We start from the raw sequence: 19804 nt of genomic DNA on the forward strand, positions 1-19804 counted from the left end.
CATGGTTTCAGCTGACCAGAGGACAGTCACCAAAGTCATCCAAGGTTGTCTCCGCTGCAGTGAAAACGAGGGGGGGGGGGGGAAGTGGGGAAAGAGAGGACCATGCCACAGCACCCAGAGGAAAATCAAAAAGATCCCACATTAGTCACATTTTTGATGCACATGGATGAGTTTATACTTAGTTTCACATGCAATGGCCCATTGGATCATATGTAAAGCTCTGAAGAGTCATATGGACTTGAAACATTAGCACCTGAGAAACAGGATTGTCAGACCTGCTGAGTTTTTCCAGCATTTTCAATTTTTACTTAAGTAAATGATGTTTTGCTTGAACATCATGGAGAGGAGCATTGGTTTATTTCTGGCATGGTAAAATGGGCGCAGATGAATTCCCTCTGTCATGAATGTATCTCAAGTTGCAACCAGGAGATTTGGATGCCTTGGGTGATTGTGATCACCTTATTTGTGGAACTGATTTCCTGTAGAGATGGGATGGAGAAAAAGGAAGCAGACTGTAGGTCGTGGAGAAGATTTGAATGATTGAGCTACTGAAACCTCTAGAGGATTAAGGCCTCACATCAACCATACAGGCGCTCTCTGACAGGCCCTTGCATATCTCCCAGCGCTGGTTCCACCTCGTATCTCCTCTTCAGAGGAATGAATGCTCTATCCAGGCTCCTCCAGTAGGGCAGCCCCCTTATGGAGCACAAGGTTGTGAAGAGTGCAGCGCCCAGCCAACAGGGAGACACAGGATGGAGCATACTGGAGAGCTCCTCTTGATCTGTCTAGGCTCCAAAACCTCATCTTGAGGGGACAAATTGTTTGCTCCGTGGTATTAGTGCCCTGGCTCCTGCTGTACTGGTGCTCAGCAGCTGTCTGAGGACCTGAGGACATGGTGTCATGAGCCACTTCTTTAATGGGTAGCCTTTGTCACCTTGCAGCTATCCCTGTAAAGCATCAGGTCTGGAGAACATGGCTGACACTTGGAGTTCCTGAGCATACAGGAGTCATGGCTGCTGCCCGGGTACCTAGCGTAAACCTACAGGATTAGCTATTGGTGGTTGCATACCAACTACAGCAAATGGTGGCCCTTTCTGTTTACAAATACTGCGGGCTGGCCTGCTGGTGCCTTTATGAAGACATGAATGCAGTTGATCACTCCTGGTACCTTGGGGAAATCTGACATGGCCGCAAATCCTTTGGTTCGTTCTATTTGACTGTTGCAGTCAGTGATGCGATGTATTGCCCTTTTCGTCTAAATATCACATCAATGAAGAGCTGGTGAGCTGAAGGCTGCATTGTGCCATGGAGGTCCCCACATGTGGCCTGAAATGAGCCAGTGGCAAAAACATTTAGAGCCACGGTGATTTCAGGGCAATTGGCAATGGATATCCCTCCCCCTAACATGCAACTCGATGAAATCTCTCTCAGGTGCTGACAAAGGAGAAGTCACAGTAGCTCTTGAAAGCCGCAGACTCCTCTGGCACCATGTCTCAGTCATTTGCAGATGGGTCATCCTTACCCTGTAGACATGATTAGATGGATAAGGCGTCCTCCCACTGCTCTGTGACTACTGCATCCTGCTCTCAACAGCCTCTTATTCCTCTGGAGGTGGAGCACCCTCATGCATTTCTTGTGTCTTCTGCCTCTGACTATCTGGCCTACTTCCTCTTCTCATTCTCCTCCTCCTCTCTGGAGGATAGGTCTCCCACGGAGGCCATCGTCCCCATATTGCTCAGAGCACAAATGCTGCAGTACAGATAAAGCACAGAAGTGTACAAGTTTGCAGGCAAATGAATGGTTAGAAACTCTGATAGTGGTCAGTGGTTCTGCAATTTCCAAAAATTTCTAGTCTCAAACTTCTCAACAGTCTCTTCTGTTGAGGTTACACAGTGACCCAACTGCAGCCTTTAAACCCATCCTGACAAACAACCATGAAAAAAAAGTTTGCCATTTGGCGGTTTTCCTGTGCCGAGAACATATTCTTGCACCCAGAACATATTACGACAGCTGGTTGTACTAATGAGTTCAACAATCCCTTTGAAAATGGCGGGCAGGTTCCCAATTTTGAGTGCCGCCCGATCACATTATTGCTTCCAGCACGATCCTGATGTCATATTAAGTCACCATGGGCACAAATGACTATTTTCCAGAATGCAATATTCAACCCAGAGGAGAGTGCGGGCAGGGAGTGTAAAGAGGGAGGGGAGCAGGATGAGAGAGTGAGGAGTATAGGGTGTGAATTTGAATTGCAGGTCTTAGGGCCTAGGCAGCTGAAGACAGACACCAAATGGTGAAACATATAAAATCATGGATTAAGAAAGAGGAAAGGGTTGGGAGAGTGCAGAGTTGATAGTTGTAGGGTTGGAGATTAGAGAGCTAGGAAAGGGCTGAGGCCATAGAGATTTGTAAACCACGGTGAGAGTTTTAAAATTGAGGCATTGCCAGATCGGTATTCCATGTAGTTCAGTAAATACAGGGATAATGTTTGAACAGTCTGGGTTGCGAATTAGGATATGAGCAGATGTTTTGCATAAGTGCAAGTTTACAGAGGGTGCATGACATTATGCTGGCCAGGATAGCATTGGAATAGTCTGAATGTAATAAATAGTTTCAGTGCCAGGCTAGCTAAGGAAAGAAGGAGCTTTGATTTACATTCCACACATGCTTTATAGTACAGTAATGATAAACATTGTTTTTTGTTATTTGGATCAGAGCATTACTTGCTAGGCCAGCATTTATTGCCCAGGCTTAATAAGCCTTGAAAAGGTGGTGAGCCACCTTCTTGAAACACTGTTCATGTGGTATAGGTACACTGACAGCACTGTTAGGGAGGAAGTCCCAAGATTTAAACCAATGACAATGAAGTGTAGCAATGATGGTCAAGATGGTGTGTGACTTGAAGGGGAACTTGCAAGTGATCATGTTCCCATGCATCTGCAGCCGCTGTCCTTCTAGATGGGTTTGGAAAGTGCTGTCGAAGGAACTTGTTTAGCAAATTGCTGCAGTGTAGCTTGTAAATGGAAACCCCTACTTCCACTGTACGCTGGTGATGGAGAGGGTGAATCCGCTTGGTGAGGGGTATGTTGCTGATCAAATCAGCTGCTTTGTCCTCAATAGTGTTGACCTTCTTTAGTGCCGTTGGAGCTGCACTCATCCAGACAAGCAGAGTATTGCATTACACTCTGGACGTGTGCCCTTAGGCAGTGGAAAGGTTTTGGAGATGAGTTACTTACCATGGAGATTCCAATCTCTGACCTGCCCTTGTAGCCAATGTATATATATTGCTGATCCAGGTATGCTTCTAGTCAGTGGTGACCTCCTGGCTGTTGATGGAATAGTGATAGTGACGTCTTTGAATGTCAAGAGAAGATAGTAAAATTCTCCTGCGGAGATCTGATCCCATCACTGAAGGAACCAATTCACAATTATCCTGCTCCTCAAAACACAGACACAACTCATCAATTAATAAGCAGAGTGGGTCCCACAAAAATTAGGTCTGTTCTAGCTGGTACTTAAAAAGGTTAAAAATCAATTTAATTAAAGATAATTCGATTTATCCAAAGAAAAGCAATGGGGCATGTTGTATATTATTTAATATATTGGTAACATCAATTTTCTATTCTCATATTGTTCAAGGTCCCAATGCTAATTTACAGGCTAGTTTATAGCCCCTTAAGACAGCTAGTCTCACATCCATCCAAAAACCACAGTCCTTACCATGCACACCTCTCAGGTATGGAGCCAAAACTTCAGACCACATGAATGATTTAAGCAGTTTGCAGCTGTACAATCAGATTTAAATGTTCAGAGTCGGGTTTCTCTCATATTATGTTTAATCAAACTATTTTTGACAAAAAGTTTGTAATTTGGTAATGACAACTGAAGTATACCATTTCTTTTGCAGGCAAAAAACTCAATAATTCCCAACATAGAAGGGGTTATTTTATATGGTTTCTGGTGTTGAGCCTCTTCAGGCAGAACATGAATCAGATATAGGGACAGGTAAATTTAGAGCGGATTCTGATCTGCTTTCCCATCCTAGTAAGATTTTATGCTCGGTGTCTTTGTTTGCAACCTTTTTAGGATGGAATTACAACAAAGCCTTCAGTCACTATTTTTTTTATTAAATACAGCCCTCAGTAGAATCTATTTATTATTCTAACTAAGCGAACTGAATTGTGATCTGCCAGTTATTCAGCTATTTGAGTTGCAAGAGTAAAAATGGGCAGTGCTGAATTGAACTAAACATGCAAACAATGATGGATATTAATTGCCAGACCATTCAGTCTTTCCCACACAACTGTGGTGCCTTGTGCATCACAACACATATAATTCCCAGTCCACCCAAAAACCATGTGTTCTGCTGGGAGGGAATAAAATCAGATTATATGATTTAGCTCAATGGTGGTGAGATGGGTGCGGGGAGATCTGGAAAATTCTTCTCCGACCTACTTAAGCAAATGAATAGATTTCACCAACTTTCAATTCTTGTAATTTCAGTGATTTGTTTTATAAAACCTAATTCGCCTACTTTATATCTGTTGTTTGCAATTAAAACTGAAACAAAGTAAGAAGTTGTATCTTAAACATAAAATAAATGATTCTGCTAGCAATTGTGCAATATAATAAAAGTAGTCTAAGCAGATTCTCTCTTCCTCCACTTTCACCTGAGCTGACTTAAACAGCTGTTGGTTGGGCAATAAACTCAAACATCATATTTACTGTAACTTTTTTTAAAAAGAAACCTAATAGTTTAAAATGTGCTGTTTATACTTGCACCAAGGTGTCTCAATACTTTCTTACAGGGAGCCATCTGGCTTCCCCTTGGCAACCTTTTTTTTCCCATTACTTAATTGTACATTTATCAAGGTGAAGGATGACAACACCAGATGAAAAGACATATTTCAATCAGATAGGCCAACTGTTAGCGTTTAACCTGCCCAGGTCAGGGACTACATTGCCAAGTCCAGAGTAAAACTTACTCTGCCCCACCCAAACAATATTATCCCAAAGGCAAAACAACCATTCTTTAAGATTAGCTCATATGCAAGTGAGGTTAATATATAATATCTGCATTGGCTTTTGAACTCCTCCACAACTCTTGAGAAATTTACTTTTATTCCAGCACTTCCACATTTTAGATTTATAAATTAGTGCAGCGCACCTCATTTTTCCTTTATAGTGCTGCCAGTTATCTGTCTAATGTGATAAATGTTCAAAATGTCTAGCATAGGCATCGATCCATGTTTGTATGTCTGTCTAAACTATTTTCCAGTTCCAGGCCACTCCCACTACTGATTTTCATGCTTTTAGATGAACTTGAGCATGCAGAGCATTTCATTTTAACAAGTAGCTAGCAAAGCAATAATCATTTTGATATATTTACTACAGATTCAATTACCAAGGTTGTGGATGTACTTTAAAGCACTGAAAATCTTCAGCATAAGGTAAGAAACTTAAGACAAATTATGTAGGTCATACATTCATCCAATGAAAGATTCTTATTGCATTCAGTTTACAACAATAACTGAAGAATTATCGACTTATAAATACCTAATACATACAAGCCATTACACAAGATATTAATGCCCAAGTACAATTCACAGTATAAAATATTAAAGCACAAACTGATAAACCTGCAATATCCAGGGCTTCTAAAACCCAAACTTGGTATCAGCTAACCATATCTATTCTATTTAGCGTAGACATTGAGATGTGCATGCCTTCAGCCTAATTTCTGACAAGTGTTGAGGAAAATTTCTACAAGGAGGCTGAGCAACAAAATAAGATACCCAAGAGGGAACAAAACAGTGCAAAGAACAATTTATAAAGATTAGCTTATTATCTCAAAGGTATTTCAAGAGAAGCACTGCAACCACATTTACATTCATTTTTAAGGGAAAAATCCAAAACAAATTATTCTAACACTTCATTCCGTGAACAAGGAGTTGTTAATTGCATTGCAAATTTATACAACAAAATCCTTCGAGTTCAAATGGTGCGCTGTCAATTCCAAATATGAAATCATTACAAATCTGGAGACTGTTTTGGCATTACTTTTGCCAAGATAAGCATGAAAAGATTTGAAGAAAAAGTTTAAAAGAAATTATTAGGTGTTTACCAGCTGTCAAGCCTTCAACAATAATACTGTCAAGTTAGATTAGGCATGCTATAACAACTCTCCTTGCTAAAAGCTGGGCGAGACTGCTGACAGTACATCTTTGAAATAAAGCAAAATTCTTAAATTTTCAAATGGCTTTTTTTGGTTCTGGGTATTGGAAAATCTTGGAACCATCACTCATCAGAGAAAACTGTCAGAAGGAAATAACAAGTCTGAATAGGAGCAGTACTCTAAGCAGATGTTTTCTGCCCAACATAGAGCCTAAGGCAATATTTCTTTAGAAAAGTCTATAGAAATGCAATAAATGTTTACCACATTTAACAGTAGTGCACTCCAAACTACTGGATTTCTTCTTTTAACCATTAAACAAAAAGCAAAATAATTACTTTCAGGGTGATAAATTACCATTCTTACAAATAAACAACAGTACGGTGCAGTTGCAGTAAATTAAATCAGAATATCGTAAAGATTTAGATTCTCTAGCTGTACATTATAACTACGCTATACATGTTCCTTTTACATTCTCAGATGAATCCACAACAAATCTGTTATATATTAAAGGCTGAATTGCAGTCACTTTTAAGATAAAGTGACTACTAAAAGAAACTCACCACTGATATGCTGTCGTCTGAAAACTGAGACTTCAGACATTGCTTTCTCCAAAACCAATTTTTTTAAAGATGTATTCTATGCAACTGACCGTACCAAGTGAAAACATTGTAACCTTGTAATTGCAAGAAAGCTCTTCTTTGTCAATCAACACAAAACCAAAAAGAAGTTTCAATCAAATAAGAACCTTATTCTAAGAGGTGCAAAAGATATCCTTGACTGCATCTTGAACCATATTACTGCCTACAGAGCTTTCTGTTCATCCCCAAACACATGAAATAACAGTGATAGATGTCCCATGATTTTCTTCTGAAACGGTAAAGAACTGGCTGGCAAACACCTCATACCTAAATATCACTTCTTATGCCTAGAACACGGTCACATAAATCAAGTTTCTATGCTACCAGAATGAGTGACAGAATTGTCAGCCAATCAGCTTGGGTTTTTAAATAAAATCATCCCATATATTATTCAAAGTAAGGTCATATGATCCTTATTTCAAATGCTATTTGTTCAGGATGAGCCTAGTGTTTCAATCTAATCACAGTAAAGCCACCCATTAAAGCTTCCGTATATGCAATAAACATTGGCTATGTAATGCTTTTGGGGTTATATAAAAAAAGGCAGTCTCACCAGTGCCTCCCAATTGTTAAAGGGCCGGAGTTCTGTAATCTTCTGAGCCTTTCTCAAAGAACACTGAGGTATGAGAGTCAGTTCATCCACTGTAGCATCCTGCAAGAAGCTGACAATTTTAGTCCTGTATTCATCTTCCACCTCTTCATCTGCACTACTGTAGTCCTCATCAAGTGAGCTCTCACCACCAGAAAGAATGGATTCCATATCTTCAGAATCGCTACTTTCCCTTTGAGCGATTCTACCATCTTTTTGCCTTTTGTCATGTTTTCTTCTTTTACCATTCTGATCCTCTGTTACTTTAGTTTGTTTCAACTGGCCTGCAGGTATCTCTTTTGGTTGTACTTTAAAATGTGAGGTTGCATCTTTTCCATTTATGCTTTTAGGCTCTGGTATACAAGGCACTTCATCTTCTAAACACAAAATAAGTAGTTTACAGTTTGGAACTGTTCAATTGGAGAGGAATTTAAATGTAAAAAAGTCACATCTATGAACTGGGTTTAAAAAAAGCTCTTTTATACATAATATTCAATTAGGTTAAAGCAGTTGGGCAGCAAGAGCCAGAAGAGACAAAATTTCAGCATCAAAATTAAAATACTAAGAGTTAGAGGTTCAAAGGTTGAACTCATGGCCAAAGGACTGTGTGCAAATTATGGATATTAATACATTAAAATCAATATTTTTCCTGTGAAAGCTGCCATTGTAAAGAAAAAATAGTTTACAACTCAAGTATTTATCCTTAATCTCTCACGCTGGCTTTTTGAAAAAGATGCTTATTGCAAAAGGATTAGAATTTTACAAAAAAGTTGTCTTTGTGATCTACCATTACTTCCAATTCAGAAAGTAAAACAGCAAATTACATCATATTGAACATTCTAAGAATCCACATCTCCTCTTAAAAAGATATAGATAAGAATACAGAAAAAGTGAACATAAATCCCCATGTTTTAATAAAAATCTGGGATGCAAACTGGAACTTCCATGTATTAAAAAGGCCATTGCTCATGGATTTTTTTTTTTGCAGAGCACAGCTAATCCACCCTAATCTCTTAAATAGCATAACAGCTCCTCAATTAAAATGTTAAAGACAACTAAATTGAAGACAATTCAGTAATGTTATTTCTAAAATTTGTGAATTACTTTAAAAAATATTTATTGCAGGGAGTTGGGTTGCAAACGGCACTGCATGGGAGAGACTGCATAAGCCAGCAGAGTTTTTCCCATCCAATTTCTCATATATTTGTCTCTTTAATTTGGTTTCTAATTACAAGCATTCTTAATACCACACTTTGACAGATGCTCTCTGCTTGTAACTGGGCAAATACTAAACTGTAGCCAGGTTAAAGCTCAACACATTAACTTCGTTGGAGATAGAAGTGCATTCATTATACATTTAAAGGACATATCAATATTTCAGAAATATGCTGGATGCATATTTAAAAGATACTGAAAAGTTTTGTAACATTAAGGATGCAGTTATACTGCATAACTGAGTTCAGATTGGTAACTGTAGAGTGCAAAGTACAGTTCAAGGTTGAAGTCATACTGTGGGAAGCATCTTACTGCTGCTAAAACTTCCTGTTGGGAAAGAACTTTGCAACATGTATGCTTACATTCATGTGCAGAACTCCACTGACTGGCAGTTGTTTTAAGTATTAGGAAAGAGTAGGCAGCAGTATTGACTCTGTTGTAATTTAATTCCAAGTTTATAAAGCACACTGTGCCACACAGACTCCTGGAGAGGATTTGTGTGTCTGGCTTTAGTATGGATGGCTTAGAAGCCTCAAAGATTTACAGATTTTCTTGGTACTTTACACTAGGATGCACCAAAATCCACCACACACTGATAAGAGAATAGCCATATAGCTACAGTCTATAACTGTATAGGGTGCCTATAATTGTACTGGGGAATTTTAGTCATAGGAATAGCACACAGTCACCCACTATTAAAGAAATTACTGGCTTTCTCCCACCATCCTCTGTCCCCCACACCCTAATCTTCATTGCTAAAACCCTACTGATGCATTTTGTGGGCCACTTACCACTTCTGCTCCCCAAAGAGAGGTATCCGGTAAATACTAATACAAATAATCAAACACTTGAAAATCAAAGTCAGTCCACAATGGTCTGTAAGCTGATTGATTCCCAATGGCCTACATTTATCCAGCACAGCTGTTAACCATGGTAGTTACATGTTGGGCCATGAAATGTCCCACCATAGTTCACAAGGTGCAGTGTCAACAAGCACATCACCATAAACCTATAAAACTTTTTATATTAAAATCTAAAAAAATATATTTTTTTAAATACACGTGCAATAACCTTGAACCTTAATGTGATGTTATGCGAGTGATGTTAATTCTCTTTAGACTATTTTCCTTGGGGGACTAAACCTCACATTGGGACAAATGCTGCAAATTTTCTCAGTTCAAAAGCTGTGATTTAACTGCGTGCAAATAAACATGAAAGAAAATTTTCAAGTTTTGATTATAAGAATGTTACATAAAAAATTTCCCTACCACTTCATTAAAAAAGCCTTTTCCAGCTTTGATTTTAATCAAAAGATATGCTGCAAAGTACAAATCATATAGGTAACCTGTACCTTGATTGGCAAACGCCTGCAAGGCTTCCAAAGCCTCCCAATAGCACCAGTCATGTTCTTCTAGGACTTCCCTTAGTTCCTAATAAAGAACAGAATATGAATTGCAAAACCAACACGCTTAACAAAATGAGCAACTTTTATTCTGGTACTGCACTCATTATACTTCCATGAGTAGGTTGCAATGATCCTACAGGGGTCCTTTTACCTCACCATGCATTAGAAGGAAGATATCAACCATACTCTCAGCATAATAATCCTTGTGTTAACATGCTACAGAAACCCCATCAATAAGAAAAAAGGCAAAAAAAAATTCAATGACAGTCACAGGCATTCAGAATTAATAAAACTGTTTTAAAATACAAATTACTAGCTTATTACAGATCAGATCACAGTACATTAACTACGAGCATATTTTGATCTTCCCATTCCATTGCTTTAATATATGCATTAAGTAAATCGGTTACACAGCCCAAATACACAATTTTTACATACTTCAGCAGATTCCCTTAAAATATAAAAGTAAATAATTTTTCACTCTCCAGACAATAGGATATTAAACATATCCAAGTTCTCAAGGATTGATGGAAGCAATTCCAAAGCAACTCTGAATACATATTGTGAACTGTCTGCTCTGCAGCTTTCCTGCAAGCATAAATCCAATTATTCACAGCATGGAAATGGACAAGTTTCACTGACCATACGTAGAGCTTCCTGACAGATTTTGTAGATGATGTCAACTGAGCTTTAGAGGACGAAGCCCAAAATGGTAAAGATTTTCCTTTTTGATCTAATATTCTCCTTTAAGTCAAGTGACTTTTATCAGGGATGGACTTCAATTTGAAGTACCCCAAAAGATGACGTAAGGCAAATGATCAGTTAGTATTTCTCAACAGTGGGAAGCAGTGAAATGTCTTCACAATAATCTCACAGAAAAAGTACCCTACTTGTCAGTCTAAATCAATTGATTTCACTCTAATTCGAGTGAAAATAGAACGCACCTTCATCCCACCAATGTTTTTAAAAAAAACAATCTGCCAAGTCTCAGCTGAAGCAAGATTACAGAGATTTCCTAGGGCAAAGAAAAAGCTATCAAGTGAGCACATGGTTCACATAGGTTCCAACATGTCATCAATAATAAAAACAGAAAATGCTGGAGAAAAAAAAATTAACGTTCTGAGTCTATATGACCCTTGAAAGGTCTCCACAGATGCTGTCAACTGTTTCTCTCTCCACAGATGCTATCAGACCTGCTGAGTTTTTCCAGCTTTTTCTATTTTTATTTCAGATTTCCAGCATCTGCAGTAATTTGCTTTTATCCAACATTTCATCAGTGTTCAGTGACACAGTAATTCCTTCTAATGCACGGTGAGGTTAAAGGACCCCTGTAGGATCATTGCAACCTACTCGTGGAAACATTATGAGTGCAGTACCAGAACGCAGTAATTATCTGCAGTGAAAGCAACATTCAATTCAGATGCTAATATGGAAGCACATCACCTACATTACAGTTGCTAATATTTAATCCTCAAGAATCATTGGTTTCAACACAATCTGATTCTGCCTGCTAAAATGGACACAATTAGTAATATGATTAACAGATTGGTGTTGCCAAGTTCTCGATAGTGCAGTTAAAGCTCACAAAATGGGTAGGCACACTTTCAAATGGAAATCCACCCCATGTACTTAACACAATAATACAAAAATATTTATTTTATAGGATAAAATTAGATTTTAAAAATCCCCAATCATCACTGAGAAGTGTCATTTTGGCTCTCAAACTCAAATCATAGCAGAGCTAACATCAATTGAAATAAATGTCAGGATGCACTAAGACATATGAAAATTTTATTTTATCCTCTATGTTAGTTACTTCAGTGGTGTAAAATTTAAATTTGCAACTTCATATGCGTTTCTGTGATTACCAAACCTTAGGCTGTGACTAACCTTTTGCAGGCTTTTTCCCCCACCAAATTTTTGTGCAACATTGGCAAGGTTGCAATCATTCCATGTCCTAGCTATAGCCTGACTACAAAAAAAAAACACAGTATGGAACAGAATCAAGTATAGGTGTGAACTTGAATCACTGCTTGAGCCTCATCGTATTGTAGAGATTTCTTTCAAATGTTCTGTAAGCTTGGCTTTCAGAATAATAGATTAGTCATTGAACACTTCAGAACTTTCCTTTTCTAAACGAATCCATAGTAATTGGTGACATTTGTCCTATTAAGAGGACCATTTAGTATTGCAGTACACTAGGTTTAATGTTATTTGCAAGTTGTGTGTAAAAATGCAGCATTAACTCCCATTATCAATTTAGTACCAATAGGTAGTTTTGTACAATAAGCTTCTATCTACTGGCACAAAACTGCACAAAGCATTTCACAACAGTCACTTATAGCTATCCAACATGAAATACACATTCCATCAACCTAGAGTTTAATAAAGGCTTACTAGCTAATTTGCTTGGTTTGCAATCTCAAAATATAGGGTGCTCTTATTTAAAACGTCCTTTTATTTAAAAGGGCTTTTATCAAGAAAACTAACTTACCTCTTTGTCTAAATCTGGAAACTTATTGTGAAGCTTTCTCAGGATAGACTCTTTTTTCTCAAAATCTTCTAGTGAATCTTGTGACTCAAGCTAATTAAAATGGCAAGAGATTATAAAATACATAATCACAAATAAGTAATAAAACTGAACAAATTAATTACATCATTGATTGTTTGATTGCATCTGAAAACTATAAGTTTATTCCTATATATAGGCTTTAAGGCTCAGATCTGTTCAGTCAATGAAGAAATCACAATATCCTGATACTTTTCAAGCTTCAGTTGTGCATCCATTTGAACTGGCATTGACACACAATGGACCAGCAAAATCTCAAACGCTGCAAACTGGTAATTAGAACAACTTACAATTTAAAACAGAAAAAGTTCTAGTTATGTGACATGCTTAAACTTTTTTCAAGTATTATTTCAATCTCCACACACAAATAGGAAACAATAATAATCATGGATGAATTTCAATTACCACCAACATAAACGGCCTGAAGAGGGCTCCTTCTTAACCCAGTATGTAACAAGAAGCCCAACAATGGAGGATTTGCTACTAGCTCCTTAATGGAGAATGAACCAGAGCATATAAGGAAGAAAAAGCAAGGGAACATCAAGGCAATAGTGAGCATAATATAAATATGCTTTCAGATAATAATTGAGAATGACACAAGTATGATGATGAGCAGAATGGAAGATTAGAAAAAAGCAGGTTTTGAAAGGCTAAAATCAGAACTTGAGAAAATAAAATGGATAATATTTGACAAACAATTAGGTAGAATAGCAGCGTTACACATACTTTTAAATGTTTCTCAGAGACCAGGAAATAATATATTCCGCAAAAAAAAACTAAACACTAATGGGACATCATGGATGAATAAGAGAAAAATTGAGGGCAACGAACAAAACATACACTAAGTACATGGACAATAGGGGACAGCATTAATTATACAGGAGAATAGAAAGAGATTAGGGGAGAAGTAAAAAAGCAAAGAACTATAAAATTATCAAGAAATAAAACAAAAAATAGAAAACCTTTTATGGGTACATTAAAAAGGAAAGTCAGGATGGAAATAGGATCACAGGTAGACGATAAAATCATAGGTTGTAATTGCAAAATGGTAGAAATATTAAATAATTACTTCGCTTTTGCATACAGGTAGAGCATGGAGACGGTTCAGATGGACATGACAACAGAAAATTAGATTTGAAATTATGTAACTGCATTTAAAATAGAAAGAAGAGATATAGGAACATAGGAAATAGGAGCTATTGCATTCAGCCACTCTAGTCTGCTCCGTCATTCCACTAAATCATGGTTGATCTATCTCACATCATTTCCCCGCACTATCCTCACATTCCTCAAGATCCTGAATAACTAGAAATCTATCCATCGCTGTCTTGAACAGACTCTGGCCAAGCTTCCACAGCCCTCTGGGGCAAAGAATTCCAAAGATTCACCACTCTTAGTGAAGAAAGTCCTCCTCATCTCAGTCCTAAATGGTCTACCTCTCACTCTGAGACTGTATCCCCTGGTTCTCGACTCCACACCCCGCCCCACCCAATCAATCTCTCACCATTTAAGAAATACAGTGCATTTCTGTTTTTCCTACCAAAGTGGATAATTTCACATTATATTCCATCTGCCATGTTCTTGTCTACTCACTTAGCCTGTCTAAATCCCCTGAAGCCTCCTTTCATCCTCTTCACAACTCTCACTCTCACCTAGTTTTGTGTCACCAGCAAACTTGAAAATATTACATTTGGTCCCCACATTCAAATCATCGATATAGATTATGAATAGCTGGGGCCCAAGCACTGATCCTTGTGGTAACCCACTAGTCACAACCTGCCAACCTGAGAATGATCTGCTTATTCCCACTCTCTGATATCATAAATAAACTAAATCAAACTTAACGTGGATAAAACCTATGATCTGGATAGATTACATCCAACCATTTTAAAAGGGAAGAGATAGGGGTACTAATGCAGAAATTTGATAATTTGTTAGAAAAAGGTGTCGTGCCCAAGCAATGGCAGACAGCTAATGCAATACCTACATTTAATAAGGGAGATAGAAAATGAAGACCTGCCAGCTTAACTTTGGTGGTAGGGAAAATAATGGAATCCCTACTAGCTCAAAGTATAAATACACAAGTCACTAAAAAGTAGCAAACCAGGTTAATAAGGCCATTAAGTAGACAAAACAAAGCATTAGAGTTTATTTCTAACGGGTTAGAATTGAGTACAGGAGTTATGCAAAAACTTGTATCAAACCTTGGTTAGACCACATTTGTTCACAATTCTGTTCATTATAATTATAGAAAGGGTAAAGAGCCACTGGAAAGCATGCAAAATATATTTACATATCATGCCAGAAATGAGAGGTTATACCCAGCAGGAAAGGGTAAACAGGCTGTGTCTCTTCTCTCTCGGCCAGAGAAGGCTGACCTAATAGAAGTTTAGACAGAGAGTAATTCCACTTGTGAAGACAAGGAAAAGAAGAGGCCAACAATATGATAGTCATTAGCTGCTGGAAACGATATAGGGGAAATAGTCTGCCATGTGGAACGTTGTCAAATGCCTTACTGAAATCCATGTAGACAACATCCACTTCACTACCCTCATCAATCCTCCTTATTTCCTCAAAAAATTCAATTAAGTTAGTAAGACACGATTTTACCCCTAACAAAACCATGCTATCTCTGATCAATCTGTACCTAAGTGACAGTTTATCCCGTGCCTCAGAATCGCTTCCAATAATTTGCCCACCAAAGTCAGACTAACCAGCCTATAATTTTCTGGCCTATCCCTCGCACCCTTTTTAAATAATGGTACAACATTTGCATACCTCTAATCCTCTAGGACCTTGCCTATACCTGGTGAGGGTTGAAAAATGATCCTCAGAGCATCCGCTATTTTCTCTCTGGTTTCCTTCAACAGCCTGGGATACAATCCATCTGACCCTGGTGGTTTATCCACCTTCAAGGATGTCAGCCCCGCCAGTACTTCCTCTCTCACTATGCTTATTATATCTATTATTTCACACTCCTCCACTTTAATTAGAATGTCTGCATCATTCCTCTTCTTAATGAAGGCAGAAACAAAGTACTCACTGAGAACCCTGCCCACATCTTCTGCATCAACCCACAAGGTGCCATGTACATCTCTTCCTAGATAGACTCTTCCTTTTCCTTAGTTATTCTCTTGCTCTTATGTACTGGTAAAACATCTTGGGTTTTCTTTGATTTTACCTGCCAATATTTTTCGTATCCTCTCTTTGCTTTCCTGATTTCCATTTTTCCTTCACCCTTGTAGTTCCTATATTCCTCTAGGCTTTCTACAGTATTGAATCTTTTGAGATTGTCATAAGCTTTCTTTTTCTGCTTTATCTTGGCCTGTATGCTTCTGGATAACCAGGGAGCTCTATATTCGGCAGTATGATCCTTTTTCTTTTTGGGGACATATCTACACAGTGCCTGCAGAATCTTGCCTTTGAATGCCTCCCACTGATTTAACACAATCTTTTCTTCTAATATGCGTCCAGTCCACTCTCGCCAGCTCACCTCTCAGCCTTGTAAAATGTCTTCCCCCAAATTCAGAACTTTTACTCCTGTTCTTAGTCCTTATCCATAATGAAGCTAAATCTATTATTGTCACTATCGCCAAAATGGTCTCCCACTGCTACTTCATCCACTTGCCCAACTTAATTTCCTAAGACTAAATCTAGAATTGCACCTCCTCTCATTGGGCTTGTTAGGGGCTGGCTAAGGGAGTTCTCTTGAATGCGGTTCAAGAATTTTGTATTCTCTAGCCTTTCACTGTTCCCATCCCAACTGATATTGGGATAGTCCTCAACTGTTACTGTCCTATGGTTTTTGCACTCAGAAATCTGTCTACATGTTTACACCAACTCCCTTCCACTATTTGGGGTTCTATAGGACACTCCCAGCGGTGTGGCTGCCCCATTTTTATTTCTGAGCCCAACCCATCATGCCTTATTTGATGCTTCATTTAGTACATCATCCCCCCTCACAGCTGTAATTGATTCTTTAACCAATAATGCCACATCTCCACCTTTTTTATTCCGCTCCCTATCCTGCTTGAAAATTCTGTACCCAGGGGTGTTACACTGCCATTTTGCCCCTCCTTAAGCTAGGTTTCCATTATAGTGATATCGTCATGTGTCTATGACCTCAGCGGCTTTATTTACTATGCTCCTTGTATTTACTTACATACCTTGTAACACTGCCAAATTCCTGTGCCGTACACTTTTTAACCTCTGCTGCTTCTGTCTTTCAGAGTCACTCACCAATACTCCATCTCCTGCTCCCTGCTCCGAATTTGCCCTCGGGTTCCCATCCTCCTGTCAATCTGTTTAAGCCCCCACAATAGCACTAGCAAATCTCTATGCGGGGATACTCATCCCAGTCCTGTTCAGGTGTAGGCCACCCAGCTTGTACAGGTCCCACCTTCCCTAGAACTGGTCCAATGCCTCAGAAACCTGATGCCCACCCTCCTACACCAGCTTTCCAGCCACAAGTTTAAGTGCTCAATTCTCCTATTTCTATACTCATTTGCACATGGGACCAGCATTAATCCCGAGATTAGTGTTTTAGAGCCCTTGCTTTTCAATCTCCTTCCTAGCTCCCTCAAGTCTGCTTTCAGGACCTCACCTTCTTTCCTGCCCAAGTCATTGGTACCAACTTGGACCACAACCTCTGGCTGATCACCCTCCCTCAGAAGAATGTCTTGTTGTCGCTCCGAGACATCTTTGACCCTGGCACCAGGGAGGCAACATACCATCCTGAAGTCACATCGACGGCCACAGAAACGTCTGACTGCTCCCGTAACTAATAAATCCCCTATTACTACTGCTCTACCTTATTCTTTCTTCCCCCCCCCACCATACAGCAGAGCTGTTTGTGGTGCCACAAACTTGGCTGACTGCACTCCTCCGACAAACCAACAGCCTCATCGGTATCTAAAATGAGAAACCAATTGGTAAGCAGGGCCCCAGTGGACTCCTGCACTACCTGCCTAGATCTCTTGGGCTGCTTAGCGGTCACCCATCCCCTTTCTGCCTCCAGGTTCCTAAGCTATGGCGTGCCCACCTCTCTGAATGTGATATCCACGTAGGTCTCAGCCTCACAGATGCACCAGTGATACCAACCACCACTCGAGCTCCGAAACCCAGAGCGCAAAGTTCTGCAGCTGGTGACACTTCCTGCACATGGTCTAGGACACCAGTAGCATCAATGACTCCCCACGTATTACAAGACACGCATTCCACACAACCTAGCTGTCCTGCCGGGCTTCAATTTATTCCCTTGTATTAACTCTATTTTACTTTGGGTTAGTTATGTAACTATTTTACCTGGCCTTGACTAACTTTATTTCCCCATTGCTTGCGTTTCATACTTAAAAGTAAGTAGTCCTTTCTCTTAAAAAGGATGTGCTTTTCTAATTTTCAGTTACTTGATGACACTCCCTAACAGCAGTTTCTCACTAACCAATGAACTTATGTTTCTCCTGTAATGTTAAGTGCTAACTGCTGCAGACTGCCAGTCCCAGGGTGCAGCTGTCACGCTCTCCTCTCAAAACCTTCTGAAGATTCTATGGTTTTGTAATGGATTCAAAGTAAACCAAAAAACTCTTTAATACAGAGCCAAAAAACTATACATTTTTAGAATACATTTACAGCCAGTTTATTCGGCAAAGTTCCTTAAGTATCGCAGCTCACTGGAATAAACTCAGGATCCCCAGGAAAACTAGGTGGCCACAACAGACCTGGGAATCCCGCTACAGAAATTATTCAGATCTATCCCTTGCAATGTCTGACCTAATAACCTAGCCTTACCAATCCTGAGACATTGAAACCTTTGTATCAGCAGGAGGAGGATATTTAATCAGATTTGTTGGCTCATAAAATGGAAACCCTAGATAAAAGACCTCTGCCTTAGTTTAGCCTCCTTTGCACATTTAAGTTGATCTCCATTGTGCCAGCCATTTCAAAAGTGAGCGCTATGAGAATTTTAGTCTAAAATATTTTGCATTAAAAAAGTTCAACCATTTTAAGCTAAAGATTTAATGGGTTAATGAGCGTGCCTGTATTCATGTTAGAGTATTCTGAAAATTTGGTGCGTCGCAATTGTGAAGATTTCTTATGGAGAAGCCCTCAGATGTTTCAAATTGAAAACCTACACGATTAGGTTTCTTCTTGGTGGAGGAAATAGGGAGATCATCACTTTCTTCAGAGCTGCTGTTTTGGGAAATTTCCAATTTCCTCTTCCGAGGGGTGGCTGAAAATATAAATATGCGTTTTAAAATCAAAGTAACATTGCTCACTTTCAGCATAGTGATAGATTAACATGTAAAAATAATGATGCAGTCATCCAAATCAGCAAAAACCTGAAATCCTCTGCATCTCTATAATCCTCTGTGTTGATGCTCAATACAGAGTTTGATTACATTATATTTCACCCTATATTTTGATGCATGTGCATATGTTATACATTATTTACACATGCGGTTTTATATTTTAATAAATAACTACAGTACAACGTTGTCATGATAGAACTAAAAGATTAGCTTGCAGTCTTAATTAAGAAAAGATACAGTAAAAAGCAGCGGCCAATTTGAAGAAAAGTACTAACAAAAATTTAAATGCTTTAATGCTTGCTTTCTCCTCCTCAGCTGCCGTTTTAAATCTCAAACTCAACGGCATCCACTCAACTGAAGTTAGCTAAAGGCTTGCATCAGCAAGCAGCATAGTTTTCAGTCCTGGATGTCGACTTGGAAGCCAGGAACCCAACATTGCCAGTAACCTCATCTTGCTCAGTGTAGTGGTTGAAGTCAGTTTAGGCAATCTTAATCGACTTTCTAGTGTGCATTAATCCACACACAAAAAAATGACGTGGCACTCAACAAATGGCACCTTATCTTTAATAGGCACTATACAGCCTTCTGGACTCAACACTGAGTTCAACAATTTCTGACCGCAACCTTTGGCCCCATTTTATTTCCTTTACCTTTGCAGGTTTGGGTTTTACTCTCATTTTTCTGTTCTTTTGCTTTTGGGTGGCAGCTTTTCATTATTCCGCCATTCACACCTCATCTAGACACATCTTTTGTTGCTTTATTTGTACGATTACTACTCCTTTTGGCCCTATTCCATCAACCTTCTGTCATTTAATCTCACCCGTCTTACACCATCTCCAACCTTCCCTTTTATTATTTTCCCCAACTCCCCCACCCCTTTCACTTGCCTAAAGCCCATTACGTTT

The 19804-nt window shown here is 38.9% G+C and overlaps 1 protein-coding gene across 2 annotated transcripts in view; it reads right to left on the minus strand.

Annotated features, from left to right (window-relative positions):
• Window positions 1-19804, minus strand: part of LOC121270816 (SWI/SNF-related matrix-associated actin-dependent regulator of chromatin subfamily A containing DEAD/H box 1-like) — a 94031-nt gene that overhangs the window by 42135 nt on the left and 32092 nt on the right. For both annotated transcript variants that reach the window (XR_005941625.1, XM_041176319.1), the window contains exons 5-8: window positions 18723-18820; window positions 12517-12606; window positions 9969-10047; window positions 7367-7779 (exon numbers count right to left, since the gene is read on the minus strand). Coding sequence is in view for 1 of the 2 variants with exons in the window: in XM_041176319.1 (XP_041032253.1) it covers window positions 7367-7779; window positions 9969-10047; window positions 12517-12606; window positions 18723-18820 (680 nt within the window). In the remaining variant the exon portion in view is untranslated. The remainder of the gene's footprint in view (window positions 1-7366; window positions 7780-9968; window positions 10048-12516; window positions 12607-18722; window positions 18821-19804) is intronic.

The sequence above is a fragment of the Carcharodon carcharias genome, chromosome 1 (genome assembly GCF_017639515.1).
Source record: "Carcharodon carcharias isolate sCarCar2 chromosome 1, sCarCar2.pri, whole genome shotgun sequence".
NCBI lineage: Eukaryota > Metazoa > Chordata > Chondrichthyes > Lamniformes > Lamnidae > Carcharodon > Carcharodon carcharias.